General features: G+C 45.1%; 1 protein-coding gene across 1 annotated transcript; it reads right to left on the reverse strand.

Annotated features, from left to right (window-relative positions):
* Positions 1-9663: 9663 nt before the first annotated feature.
* On the reverse strand, positions 9664-11152 carry LOC116197953 (50S ribosomal protein L20-like). Its single transcript, XM_031528240.1, has 2 exons — positions 10732-11152; positions 9664-9855 (listed from the first exon to the last, which is right to left on the reverse strand). The coding sequence occupies exons 1-2, from the start codon at positions 10915-10917 to the stop codon at positions 9664-9666; spliced, it is 378 nt and encodes a 125-aa protein (XP_031384100.1). The 5' UTR covers positions 10918-11152.
* Positions 11153-14353: the final 3201 nt, after the last annotated feature.

Below are 14353 nucleotides of genomic sequence, written 5' to 3' on the forward strand. Positions count from 1 at the left end.
AGTGGGGAGCATTTTATTTCATATGTAAAACACGAACAACCGGATTAATCGTGCATTTGGCCTAACCAAACACTAGATAATGAATAGGTGGGATAATAGATCCCAATCTAGAGTCAAAACACGAGTTTGGTTAATTTGGTGAAACCGCAGTGACACTTAACTGAATAAGAGTCATAAAACAAAACACGCACATGTAGCCGGCCTAGAACCCTATTCTAATCCACCATCTACGTTTGCCTAGGTTAGATACATTGTTTCCTAATCAACTCCGGTTAATAACTGATTAAATCACGTATATTCGGCCTAATACATAATTCGTTTGTATTCACCGACACTTATTAGTAATTGTCAGTTGCTTTCTGTATTGTGTCAGTTATATCAGTTTTCTTCTGTTTTATTCTTGCTTTTGATGATTTATTGCGGTTCGGGCCCGAACCCATAGGTCACGTGTTACATGGGGTCCAACGCCCCAAATCACCGAACACGAGGTCCAACGCCTCTTGACTCACCGAGCGCGTGCAACCCGAGTGCGGAATGGGATGTAGCCTCGATTCACCGTCACACTCCGAATACGGCCTATGTGGAAGGCGGATTCGGATTGAGCGCGTGAAACGTGTTTAGATATCACCCGGGAGCTCGATCGGTCCAACGGTTACAGTGGGGATTAATCGGTTCTCCTGCAAACCGTCGGTTTGATTGGACCCGACCCCCGGCTCCTTGAGCCCGCGTTGCCTTAATTTGTTTATCGGTTATTCGAAACACACGATGAGCCGGAGTGGAATATTGGCCCAATACAAACCGATCGGGATCCATTTATTTCATTCAGTTGTATTCTGTACATTTATTCATATACTTGTAAGGATCCCCGATCGGTGAGCAAGAGGTCCGAGTGTCGAGTCGGTTAAGTCGGTCTATCGTCACCAAGGGATGAGTAAGCTCGAATAATCATGGTCTTGGTTCGCGCAGGGAATCGACCGTCACGGTTCGAAGAACTGTAACGCTAAGATAGCGAACCGATTCCTTGACTCACAAGCCTACTCATCTTTCGGATTCTTGGCCCAACTCAATCGATTCATCGATTTTACGGTGTCAAAACGGGCGAGTCGAGCACAACTCTAAATTACGCGGTAAATAAACAAAATGGCAAGCCTAGCAAGCTAGAGTACCGAAAGGGCGTGCGGGATATAGGCCTGCACGTAATAGAACCCCCGAATTCGGAATTTTTGGTTCCGTATGACCATTGCCTTAGCATTTAGGTGTACCTCGTACCCCTAGACCCGGGTAACTTGCTGGCCCTCGACCTTCGGGTTGTAAAATGGCAAGTGGCGACTCCTTCTCACGTGCATCCGTCGCGCGTCCCCGGGAAGGTGGACACTCCCAAGTCGCGTTTGCTTAGGCGCGCGCATGCGTGCCCCGACGAGATGAAATTCGGGTGCGCACAATATGGATGAGTCCTAAGTCAGTCTTCTTTTCGTCTTGGTAAGAGACGCCTTGCTCGGCCTCTTGTTCGTGCCTCGACAAAGTCCGTCAACACATGAAGGTCCCACCGAGTCTCCACAAACCAAGATCGGCGCACCTGCCAGGACATCCCCCACTTCAGGCACATCCACTATAGTCGACCTCACCAACAACAGGATCGATCACCTTCGTCGGTAAGCTGCTGAGAAAGATGAGGAACTGGTCGGCCAATCACAACTTCAGAGGGAGCTCGCTCAGACCCACGCCAAACTACAAAAATGCAATCTGCGCTCGCTCAAACTCCGAGTGTGGTATAAGATTGGCTTAGGGTTTTATTTTACAAAATTTACATTGTATTTTGAACCTTTTGAATCAATTTGAATGGCGGCATTAGTTTTGGAAAACTCACGCATCGCATACATCCTATTCATTTACTGTTTTGCATAACAGCTAACATCCCACCATACAAGTGAGTGAAGACCTCCTTCGCAGGTAGACCAACCGCGACCTTCACCTTCCCTCCAGGGCAAGGCGAGCCGTGGCCCGAGTACTAATGCACCTTCCTTGGCAAAGCTAGCTTCTCACAAATCCCACACAACTAAGCGTCATCGCGTGATCGCGTGATCGCGCACACGTCTCTTCGCGCAACTGAGTACATCCACCAGCACAACCGAGTGCGTCCTCCCGCGTCGTGCGAGCATGCCTTCACCTTACCCGTGCACACACCCCCGACACGCTCGCACGACGCCTACCAGGCTAGTTCGATCCCCCCACGCCATTGCGTTAAAATTGCGAACATAGTTTGCTTTTTCATCGTTCCCCTTTCCCCATTGCAGGAAATAACCGACAAGAAGGCAACATGAATCCCAAACGACCACAATCGAGACAGGAAACACTTCTCTGCTACCTCATTGGACTCCAAACATTGAAGACCGACCATCCCTCCACGAAAGATCACAGGCGACAGCTCCAACAAACATAGCATGTCCCAGCCCACCCGCCACGAAGCTTCTAGCACGATCACACTGCCGATCGAAGAAGGGGGCCAACCCACCCTCCGCTATGGCCACCAACCTGCTACCGGGCAACACATACTCTCCTTCAAATGCTCTTTTACTTTTATTCGCATTTCCAAACAAACTCTCGGCATGAACAAACCATTCAAGGGGCACTTGAACAGTCTCGAAGACGCCCTATTGGTTCTGTCGGACCTGTCCGACTTACATGTCCCAATGGGATTCTGCTCCTCGAGCTTTTTCTTAAGACGGCTGCACAGACCAACCCGCAATCGGGGAAAGTACAACTATGTGGTTCCCAGTCACAGTCTAACTGCTCCAGCATGGCGATGACCGAACTCCCGAAATTAAGTGTCCCCCACGCGTGGCACCCAATGGGCCGCGCGCTGGATGGGGGAATTTCCCATGGGTTCACCTTACATTTCTTACCACATATTTCACCGTATAATCACCTAATACATCATCTTCTTTATCATCCTTCGCAGGGGCATGTCGGCTACAAGCGAAGAGCGATACACGGGTTCACACCTCCACGAGAACTCCTATCGAGTCTCTCTCCCTCTACTTCGACAGGAAAGAGGCTTGATGCGGAAGTACCCCCCTTTTAACGAAGCCGAAGACAAAAACGACTGAGTGAGCCACATGCTGTCAACCCAACCATCTTAGTCGATAGCAAGCATGGCCCCCGAAGCAAAGCACGTATGTCAACTTCAAGAGCACCTATCCTCCTAGGGGCACCCTCCACGGGAGCGACAAGACACGGTCAGGAACGGCGTCCGACGCAGACCACGAAGACCGGGGCATCCGCGTTCAACACTCATGCTGGGGCAACCTCGGTCACCTGCACCCCAGGGAAAATCTTATTCTTCTTCTTAGATGATAGGGGAAATCATTTGTAAAGTTTGCAAGGACGAGCAACACGAAGTTCGGCTTCTGAATATCCAGGAGCCAAACCTCCATGAAAGGCCGGCCCTCACGAAATAAGGCGAAGCACACCAAAGCGACCACGCATTGCAAAGTCGAGGAGTTTCCAACAAATATACGGGGGACAAAACAAATCTCAGCTGCAAGAAAAAAAAAGGAGCGAAAAGAAGCATGAAAAACCGGCCAATGAACAAAACAAAGCACCACCGAGATATAAAACTCTGGCGCTGCCAATTCGAAAAAGAAATCAACAAACCCCGACAAAAAGGAGAGCAGCAGACGCAACTCCTCAATGGAAACAGAACACAACGCACTCAAAGGTCGAATCCTTCGAACCCTTCGTCCTTGCAAACTCGAGAGACAAAAGAGTCAAGCCCGCTAGGTCGAAAACCCTTTTCGGGGTAGCCTCGGCAAAAGTTAGGGCACAAGAGAGGCACGACCGGAAACCCCTTGTGGGTGGCCGTGGCAAAAGGAGAGTTTATCCCCTTTAGGTTGAGAGGTACGGCCCCGAGACGGGTGACCGTAGTAAAAGGAGAGTAAAACGAGAGATGAGCAAAATAGTCACCCTGAGCCTTCATTGCGCGGACTAGGGATCCCCAAGAGAAATGACCAGGTTATCTACTCCGACACAATCCCTGATAAACTCCCTAATGCGGCTCAACTGTCCTAGGCGGTTTCTTCCCCAAGCACAGTGCACAAGCAAGCACACCATCCGAGCACTTCACAATAGCCTACAGGACAAGAAGTCGAAAGAAAAGAGGGGTACATCTCGCGACAGGCGTGAACTCGTATGTCCTTTTAGCCTGGGGCAGCGTGCTACCTAAGCTTTCTCTTTTCTCTTTGTTAATCGGATAACTCTAAACGGGTCACAGCCACCCTACAATCGGCTACCACAGAGCCAAAGTCCCAGACATTCATTTTCGGGAGTCTAGTCATAACACTTTGGAAATGACTTGATCGAGGTCTAACCAAATTTGCACAGAAATCCCCATGCGGGTTACAAATGCAGCCGTCCTATGGCACCCTGACGAGAAGGGTCCCAAGCCGACGAGTTTCGTCGAACAATCGATAGGGCCGCTGGGGCATCATTGAGAATGTTTCGATATGCCCATGCATGATCAGCAAAAACCCTGGAGGCCTTGCATTGAGGCCTTCAGAAACAGGAATCCGTTCGTATTGCCAAAACAAAATTCTTCATGGGTCACTCAAGCGACCCGAAATTGAAGAACATGCGTCGCAATTACGCCTTTTTACCTGTGCTTACACATTGTTAGTAACTCACCACTGATTTACTGAATTTATCAGTACCACGGATACTTCAAACAATAAGAACTACGGTGGACTCTGATTTCCGATCCTTCGGGGTTCGTAAGCTCCAACCGAAGTTTGAGTCCCTCGTCGCAAGACCGGGGCATCCCCAGCAAACTACCACCGCCCATACGATAGAGCCGGCATCCGGCAGAACAACGAGCAACCGCCCCAGCAGCGAAGCCGGCTTCCGGTAGATCAAACACACTGCCGTCCCAGGGGCAAAGCACCGACGAAGCAACTTTATCGCGGCAACAACGTCAATCGATAGCAGATCAACACCTTTGGGACAGCATCAGCCCTGTACACTCAGCGCACACCACCGTCCACATGACTAACGAAGAGTTATGCTCTTCTCTACAGCACCGCCTCTCTACGATAACATTCACAAGCTACTGGGGCATCCTCGATGCGCATGGAACCCCAAGGGGCATCTCCTCCTTGACGGACTCATGTCTGCCTCATACGACAAGATCGCAATCTCAAACTCGAGCGAAAGGCCCTCAAGGAGGCACCTGGCACCATCATCTGACAAATCCGTCAGCATCAACGGCCCAAGTCAACTCTCTCCCGTTCTCGGGCCATCTTCGATGACCGAATCCTTTTACTGCTTTGGGTTTGGACACCCACCTTTACTACTTTGGGTTTGGACACCCACCTTTTACTGCTTTGGGTTTGGACACCCACCTTTACTGCTTTGGGTTTGAACACCCACCTTTTACTGTTTTGGGTTTGGACACCGACCTTTACTGCTTTGGGTTTGGACACCCGCCTTTTACTGCTTTGGGTTTGGACACCCGCCTTTTACTGCTTTGGGTTTGGACACCCCCCTTTTACTGCTTTGGGTTTGGACACCCGCCTTTACTGCTATGGGTTTGGACACCCGACATTTATTGCTTTGGGTTTGGATACCCGACAAAATGCTTTGGGTTTGGATACCCACCATTTTGTTTTGTGGTTTGGACACCCACTTTTTTACTTTCTTTGGGCCCGTAAACCCATCTTTACTACTTTCAGGGCCATAAGCCCATCTTTATTGCTTTTGGATCCATAAACCACCTCTTCACTACTTTCAAGTACATACGTTTATCCAACTCCCTCCCATAAATCCAAAATCAAAGAGAACAAGTGGCCATGGGGAAAGATGCCACGACGATCGTCGAGATCAGACAGGGTGCTTCTTATGGTCTTTGGCTGCATCCTCTATTCGAGCACACAACCAAAGAGGGGCAAGCTGTCAGCACCCCATTTCGGTCCATCGGCTCCAGGGGGCAAAATCGTCATTTTTCCAATTTATTACCTTTTCTTAAAAAAAAGGGGGGGTCAAGTCGGTCAGAATCGGTCTGACCGACATGACAGATGGGCAAGGTCGATCAGAGCTGGTCTGACCGGCCGTTGCCCACCACAAAAAGAAAAAGGTCAAACGACCACTTTGACTTCCTTTTCTTCCCTTCCCGCCCACCTCTTTTCCTTTTCTTCTACTTTCCTCCTTCATTTTTCTTTCCTTTCATTCTGGTCCCTACAACCAAACCAGGATCTTCTTCTAATCTTTCGCAATTTCCGGCGAAAATCTCGCCCGATCTCCGTTCCGTTTCCTTCTTCTTCTTCCTCGCGAAACCCTAGCCGGGGGGGGGGACTCCAAAAAAAAAATCGAGCTCTCTCTCTCTCTCTCTCTCTCTCTCTCTCTCGGGTGGTCCCGGTTCCGGAACTCCGAGCTCGACCTCAAACGGGAACTCCTTTAGCTCGTCCACGGACACGGCCCCCAACTCCGAAACTCCCTCAACTCCGGATCTCTCTTCCTCCTCTCGCCCTCACGCTCTCCTTCACCGAAACCCGCAACTCGTTTTTTCCTTCTTCTTCCTCAGCTCGTCTTCACAGACCGCGGCAGAGAGCTCGATCTCATGCCCGAGAACCGCAGCTCGACCTCTCACTCGAGACCCGCAGCTCCCGTCCTGCCCTCAGCTTCCTGCCCGACGCCCAGCCGCCCGAGTCCTCCCCTTTCACTCTCTGTTCCCCGTTCGACGTTAACCAGGTTGATTTTTTTTTTTGGCTAAGCCTGGTCCAGCAGCCTAGAAGCCCAGCTCGTGGTCAGCAGCGGCTTGGCCCACGTCCAGCAGCCTAGCGGCAGCCATCAAGCAGCGGCCCAGCCCACTGCCTCGGCCCTGTTCGGTCCAGCAAGCCTGTTCAGCCCAATCCAGCCCAGTCCACCCCCACCGGATCTCGGCCTGTCACAGCCCGGCCCAGCTCGTCCAGCATTTTATTTTTTTAAAATTTTTTTATTTACAGAATCGCCCCACAACTTTCCAAACTAGGTAAATTCTCGACTTAGTGGAATGATTAGGGCTTCATTCCAGAATATTAATGCTTGCTTGATGGATATGATGTGAAATAAGCGGTCTGGGGTTGCGTGGGTGATCGGATTTGTCTCGAGCTCGATTTTACGAACTTTTTAATTTGTCTCATTTCAGTCCAGAGGACGCATTTTTATTTTTACAGATCTGCCCCAAATTTTAAAATTATTTTCAGCCAAGTCCCAGTCATTTTTATCATTTCCCATTCAGTCCTTGAATTTTCCAGAATTTTTCAAGCATCCCAAGGAACTTTTCAAGTTGTTTTAGTTTAGTCCCGGGGCCATTTTCGCCCTTTCAGATCTGCCCCGAATTTTAAAATTATTCTTAGTTAAGTCCGGCCATTTTTAATATTTCCCAATCAGTCCTTGAATTTTTCAAAATTTTCTAACCACTTCTTGAAACTTTTCAAGTCGTTTCAGTTGAGTCCCGGGGCTATTTTACACCCTTTTCAGATCTGTCCTGAATTTTAAATTCATTTCAGTAGACTCCCGGCCGTTTTCAGCATATTCCCATCGGTCCCTAAATTTTTCAGGATCTTTAAATCAGTTTTGAAAACTTTTTCATGTTATTTCAGTTCAGTCCCTGGGGCATTTTTCACTTTTTAGATCTGCCCGAACTTTCAAATTCATTTCAAAAAAAGTCCTGGGACATTTTCAATAATTTTTACACAGTCCTTAATTTTTTTTCAGAATTTAAAAAATCAGTGCCCTAAACTTTATCCGAATTTTCAAATCAGTTCCTGCTCTTTTAAAATCGTTCAATTCAGTCCACCTAGACATTTTCTAAAGTATCCGACCCTTTCCTACTTGGATCACCCACCGACAATGTATGTGCACCGTTTAAATATTTTATTTTTGTAATTATATATATACAATGTGACCGTGTTGGAAATTAGAGTTTATCGGGCGGTCAACTAATCGCTATCTCGACGATTCGAAATCCGTAGATTAAAGCATTCGGCAAATTTTTTTAATGAACCTAAAATTCTACATACGGGATAATCGGGACGTTAAATTTGGCTAAATTAAATCACTTGATTTTTTTAAATAAATTGTACGAACCAATTAACAATCTGTAATCACGTCGATAGTTCAAGAACTGTTAGCCATGCCTTTTTCAAATTCACAATTTCAAAAGCACCGAGATATATGCAACGTAATCTTTATTTTCATACACACACATATTTACCGATTCAAGGGCATGACTACCGGTTCTTGTCCTGCCGTAACCCTAGCGTAGGTTTGTGCATAGAATTGGTCAAAACATGGGAAAATAAATTAAGCACAAAACTCGGCATAATCAACATGGGCAAATAGTCAAGTAGAGGGTTAGGTTTTGGGTTCTATGTGAAAACACTCTTAATCTGTAAAAGTCATATTGCCATGATACAGAATAATCTAAAAATAATCCACACATTCGAGACTTGACTACAAACGTCATGTCTAGCGGGTCCGTTTAAAATAATGTCGAATGCTACATACCCTATGCATCTTCCCTTTTGTTTGTTTTAAGGTAGGATTTGCATGCCAATATACCCCGGTTAATATTCAGTTAATTCATGTAAATTCGGCGATAACAAGAAACCTATTGTTTGCTTATTTGAGCTTGCTTATTACATTTTTGCACTTGTTTGTTATGCGGATCGAGCCCGATCCTTTAAGACTCGATTCACATTGGGTCTAACGCCCACAACCGTCGATTACGGGGTCCAATGCCCCCATACACTGAGTGCGCATTTAATTTAATTTTCGGTCTTTTCCAAAACCATACGGTGAGCATGAGTGAAATCATGGCCGAATGCGAACCGACTGAGATTTAATCATTGTAGCTTGTCTTTTATTTATATGAGAGAACAATGTAAGGGTTTATGATGTATATTTATTCATGTGATAATCCCGGTCGGAGAGCTGACGGTCGGAGAGTTTCTTCGAATTTACGGTGTCAAAACGGGCGAGTCAAGTGCAACCCTAAATCATGCGGTAAATAAATAAAATGGCAAGCCTAGCAAGCTAGAGTACCGAAAGGGCGTGTGGGATATAGGCCCACACGTAATAGAACCCCCGAATTCGGAATTTCCGGTTCCGTACAAACCATTGCCTTAACATACTAGGTGTATCCCACACCCCTAGACCTAGGTAACTTGTTGGCCCTCGACTTTCGGGTCGTAAAATGGCAGGTGGCGACCCCTTCTCACGTGCGTTCGTCGCGCATCCCCAGGAAGGTGGACACTCCCAAGCCGCGTTGCATTTAGGCGCGCGCATGCGTGCCCCGACGAGACGAAATTCGGGTGTGCACAGCTAGCAAAACCACCCAAGCCTTGTATTCAACATCAAAACAATGTCTTACTGAGCTCGTAATAGTCAGAAATCAAACCTCTTCCTACATTGCCCCTCATCTATTCATATCTTCCTCATATCACAAGGGAATGAGAAGCTCCGAGAACATAGAATGCAAAATATTGAGCGAACATGCAAGCAAAAGATGATTGAGTTTCCAAAGTTCAAGCCGTAAATTCTAAACCAGTAGAAGCTTTGTAGGAACCACGAAACAATGGTTCAAACATCGAGCTCAAAAAGAGAAACAAGAGACACAAAGTGACCAACATACTAGACACTGACTGGAATGCTTACCTTCCTAGGAGGATGAGCCACATTCTTGTTCCCAAGGAAGGCATTACGGGAGATGTCCACAAGGGCCTTGGAGCTAAGTGGCTCATGCATGGACAATTCTGACAGAACTTTCCAGTTCTGCTGAATGTTCTCCTTCATCAACCCGTGCATGAAGTTACCATAATTGACCTGAAAATCAGTACAAATGGCCGTAAGACTATGAGATTATATGCAAAAGTTCATCCACTGCAAATGCCCGTGTTGTTTTGGAAAAAAATTAATATGTTGACGAGGTAAATAACCAATTTCAAGAAAACAATTGGTGCTCAAGCACAAGCCAACAATTATCGAATAAAAACCACTCAAATATCCAACAAATAGTTCATGTTAAAGTTCCGGTATAACATTTGTGCTTAACCATGACATATACACACATATATAAGAAATGCTAAGATGATTTGCATGGCTAGTTTGAAATCTCAAAGGACTAAAGTTTCTTGAATCCTTAAAAACCACTATTTCTTATCCTCCAATAGAACTTCGGCTTACACAGCAGACAGGGGATGAAAGTCATTAAATGAAAATGTTTTCTAACTCCCATTGAAGTAGAAGATACCATTTTTGCATCTTAGTTCTCATCTCAGCGTTCATGAAAGACCTTCTATAGCAGTTGATGTTACTCATGAAAAACCTATTTCTTTTTATATATGAGTCAAACATGGCATCAAGAGAATGTTCAGAAAGTAGAAAAGCCAAGTTGGAACGAGCACAATGAACTACTTTCCAAGCCTTACGGGCAAAGAATATTCATCAACCACACCACAATACTCATCTCTACACTTGGGAGATTCATGGATGAAGCTTACTCATCCCGGCAAGGGTAAACAACATGATATCGTCAATGGTATTATCCAAAGTTCCATTTAGCTCATATTCAGAATAAGTGCTTCAAGCCGATAAAGGAAACCAAATATATGAGACACAAGCAGGGCAAAACTAATTGAAAATTTAGAACAAGCAGTCTTTCGATATATATGTAAAAAATAAAAGTCGGACGATACGTACTGAGTGGAGGCAAGTGCCGGCGTTGATGCGCTGGATCCAGACAGACCGCATATCACGCTTCTTGTTGCGGCGGTCTTTGTAGGAGTACTGCAGGGCCTTCTTGACCCTCTCCCTCGCGATTCTAATGCAGTTCTTCGCCTTGCCTCGGAAATCCTTGGCCAGGTTGAACACCTTTTTCTTGTTCATCTTCCTCTTCCTGCTTTCCTTCTCTTTTTCTGTGAACCAATCCTTTTACACCTCGCCGAAGAACAACATTTAACTTGCAATCAGGCAAGAAACTTCGCAAATCCATCTACCTTCTCCCCTAATTAGCCAAGAAATTAAGAATCTACAAACTAGAAAACCCTGAAAATCAAAATTCTCACTTGTTGCAGTTCAGCCTGGAAACAACGACAGAGCTGCTATGAAGGCGGAACAAGCAGGTCCCGTTTCCGTTCAGAGACCGTCCAGACTGAGAGAGGGGGGAGAGAGAGAAAGAGAGAGAGAGAGAGATGCGGGGGAAGTAGAGAAAGCCTCAATGGTGAGAGGAATTCAGCTCGGCCCAATAAAAAGTGTGTGGGCGGCCCAATAAGAGTAGAAAGCACTTTGCCCCCCGATTTTTGGGGCTAGGAAGCATTTACCCTCCGACCTTTGAAATTTTGTACAATGCCTCCCGACCTTTATGAAAACTAGGCACTTTACCCCATTCAGTCAATTTTCCAGGCAAATCGTGTCATGTGCGGTGCATATGATATTTTCAGGGATAAAGTCGCCATTTTATCTCATAAAAATAATAATAAGAAATTAGAAAAAAGAAACTATAGGAGGAATGGATAGAGGAGATTGGACTCGGGAGAAGGAAGATGTACGGGGACGTCTCAAGCTGCAACCCTTACAACTATGAAGACTCTACCTACATCCCTCATTTCCGATTGAATGGCGATTGCCCTATTCATTGATTCTTTCCTCAACTGGTTCGAAATTTTTTATCTTGGTGACAGTGGAGGGGTTTGCTCTGACTCAGAGCTTGCCTTAGAGCATCGGCTAGAGAGGACATTGAACGGACCTCCTGTACATGACTGGGAGTACTCCTTAGTTCCCGAGCTAGCCGCCCTCGCTGGAGATAGCCATGCGGCCGAATGCGGCCCCGCTTAGGTCGAAGTGGACCCACCTCTTGGAGCAATATCCCCTCGGGCACTCGTCGGTGACAATGATGTTGACGGCTTGCGCGGGAGCAGGATCTCCTATCGAGGCACCTGACCTTGTCGCAGGCGCCGCAACCCTCCCCTAGAATTTATATGGCATATATGTTGGGATTTTGGGTTCATTTCTTCTTCCAGGTACCCGCTCGAAAATCGGGTCGGTTTTAAGCAGGTATTGGCCCCAAGTGGGAGAAACACGCGAGGGGGAGGGGGGGGGGGGAGCAACATCATTCTTTTGGCCCACCTCAGCACATGCGAGTATGTGCGCATCAACATTCAATTTCGTATTTTTTTTTGCTTAGTGATTTGCTCACTGATATTAGTTTTGGATGAAACCAATATGAATGACCGATGTATCTTGTGGAATGCCAGCTGGAATGCAGCATCTAACAACCTTTAACTACGTTTTTTTTTTTTGTTTTTTTTCAATTTACGAGTTATATTATGTATCAGTAATAACGTGATGTCACTGCTCCATAAAATACCTTAAAAATTATGATTCCTTTTATATCCTATATCAAACATAACACACATTAAATTGATATACACTAAAGTAGTTACAGCTTGTTATGTACATTGCAAAGTATAACCGAGACAAACTTCTATAGTAACCGAGTATTTAAGCCAAGTTTTTACCTCCAAGAATAGTGACCACACTTGTAGATGGCTGCAACATCATTCTCAAGGTCAAGGTCTTATCTTCCGACTAGCACAATGGCAAGTGGTACGCATTCAATATGTGCCAAGAGTCTACACTCGCCATGCATGATTTTCATTGCTAATCCCATTGTCGCTCTATAGCGCATCTATTTAAGTTGTTGAAAGTGAACTAACTCGGGTCGTTATTTTATCAGCCTTCTCATTTCTGTGTATATTGGAGTTGACTCATTTCAGTGCATTTCTATGCACATTGGTCTTGAATGAAATGTTTAAACTCTATATGAAGGATGTCACTGTATCTTCTACTAGGAATGGTTAAAATTGAGTGGATGAATAAATTTGATTGCTACTGCAATAACAATTGAAGAAAAACTGAAATTTGATGTCCATGCAAAAAGTTAAGATCTAGAATAGATCGCTAACAAGAATATCCTCAAAAATGTCATAGCACGAAGTTTTGGCACCAAAAATTAAATAAAAACTGGGTTGTAAATTAACATCTATGGATAACGAAAAACTCTGAAACGTTGATCCATGTTCTCAGAAGCTCAAAGGTCATGAACGCTCCGTTTGTTTTCAAAGTCGTGATTTAAGATTTTAACTTTAACTTTAACTCAAAACACTACACAACAAAACACACATTTCAAAAGTCAAATTGGTGGGCCCCATATATTATTAAAATACAATCCCATTATAATTAATTATCTATACCTTCCATTCATTTCATATTTCAAAAGTCAAACTGGTGGGCCCCATATATTTTTGTCTTCTTCTACAATCACAATCACAATCACAAATTCGTGACTTTAACTCCGAAAACAAACGCATTGGAATAATCTTTAGCTCAGATTCCGTCATAAAAATCGTCTACTTATTATCTTCATCGTCATCTGCTCCAGCAGCTGAGTTGATGGCATTGAGTCACTCGATCAAATGAGCCTTCCTCTCCTCATATGTTAGCTTCTTCAAGTTGTATACGTTGAAGAAGAGGGGTTAAATTGATTCAGTACCCACCAGAATCGAGAGTCCCCTAACGTAATCCCGGAAGTTAGGGGCCTTAATCCCGACAACCCACCCCTTACTGGGGTCACCAACGCCATCTGTGGTCACCAGCGACCACAACTGAGGGAGTTAGTGGTTGACAACGAGGCCCCCACCGCCGACCACCGCCCCTCCTCCATCCCCTTTGATTTTGCTCTTTTCTTGATTTTTTTTATTTTCTAGAAAAACAATTTTATTGTTACATAAAATATTATGGGTCCTACTTGAGCTATCATCATAAGCCATGTGGTATCGGTAATACGCATCAGCATTTTTTATTCAAATTAACGGAAAAGTCGACATCGTACTAGAATTTGTGTCAAATCAATAGTTTATGCATTTTTTAATTAAGGAAAAAAATCGTACCAAATTGATAAAGTGTTGATTTATTTATTTATATCTTTTTGGTTATTAACACAGTACATTATACTTCACAAATAAGCGGGTGACTAATGAATTTCGAATCCTCTAAATATTTCTTCATGAGCCGACAATGGTGCTTCATCTTTCATTGTTAAACTGGTGTTCGGTGATGGGTCAATGATCTTAGTTGAGGTCATGCCGAGAACTGGGATGGTCTCTAAAATCACAGATAAGATGTATAGTATAGGTTGATGCCTTGGAGTAACATATAAGTAAATTTCCCGGTAATTTTGTTTGTTCCATAAGCTCTCAAATGGAACTTTATCTGGGATTACGAGACCTATGCTTATGGCAAATTCACAGGATTCTAGGATTGA

Source organism: Punica granatum, chromosome 2 (assembly GCF_007655135.1).
Source record: "Punica granatum isolate Tunisia-2019 chromosome 2, ASM765513v2, whole genome shotgun sequence".
Lineage (NCBI taxonomy): Eukaryota > Viridiplantae > Streptophyta > Magnoliopsida > Myrtales > Lythraceae > Punica > Punica granatum.

Coding starts and splice junctions, on each gene's coding strand:
- LOC116197953 (XM_031528240.1), bottom strand. CDS start 10,917: ATGAACAAGAAAAAGGTGTTCAACCTGGCCAAGGATTTCCGAGGCAAG. Junction 9,856..10,731: donor CCGGCACTTGCCTCCACTCA/GTACGTATCGTC, acceptor ACTGATTTTCAG/GTCAATTATGGTAACTTCAT.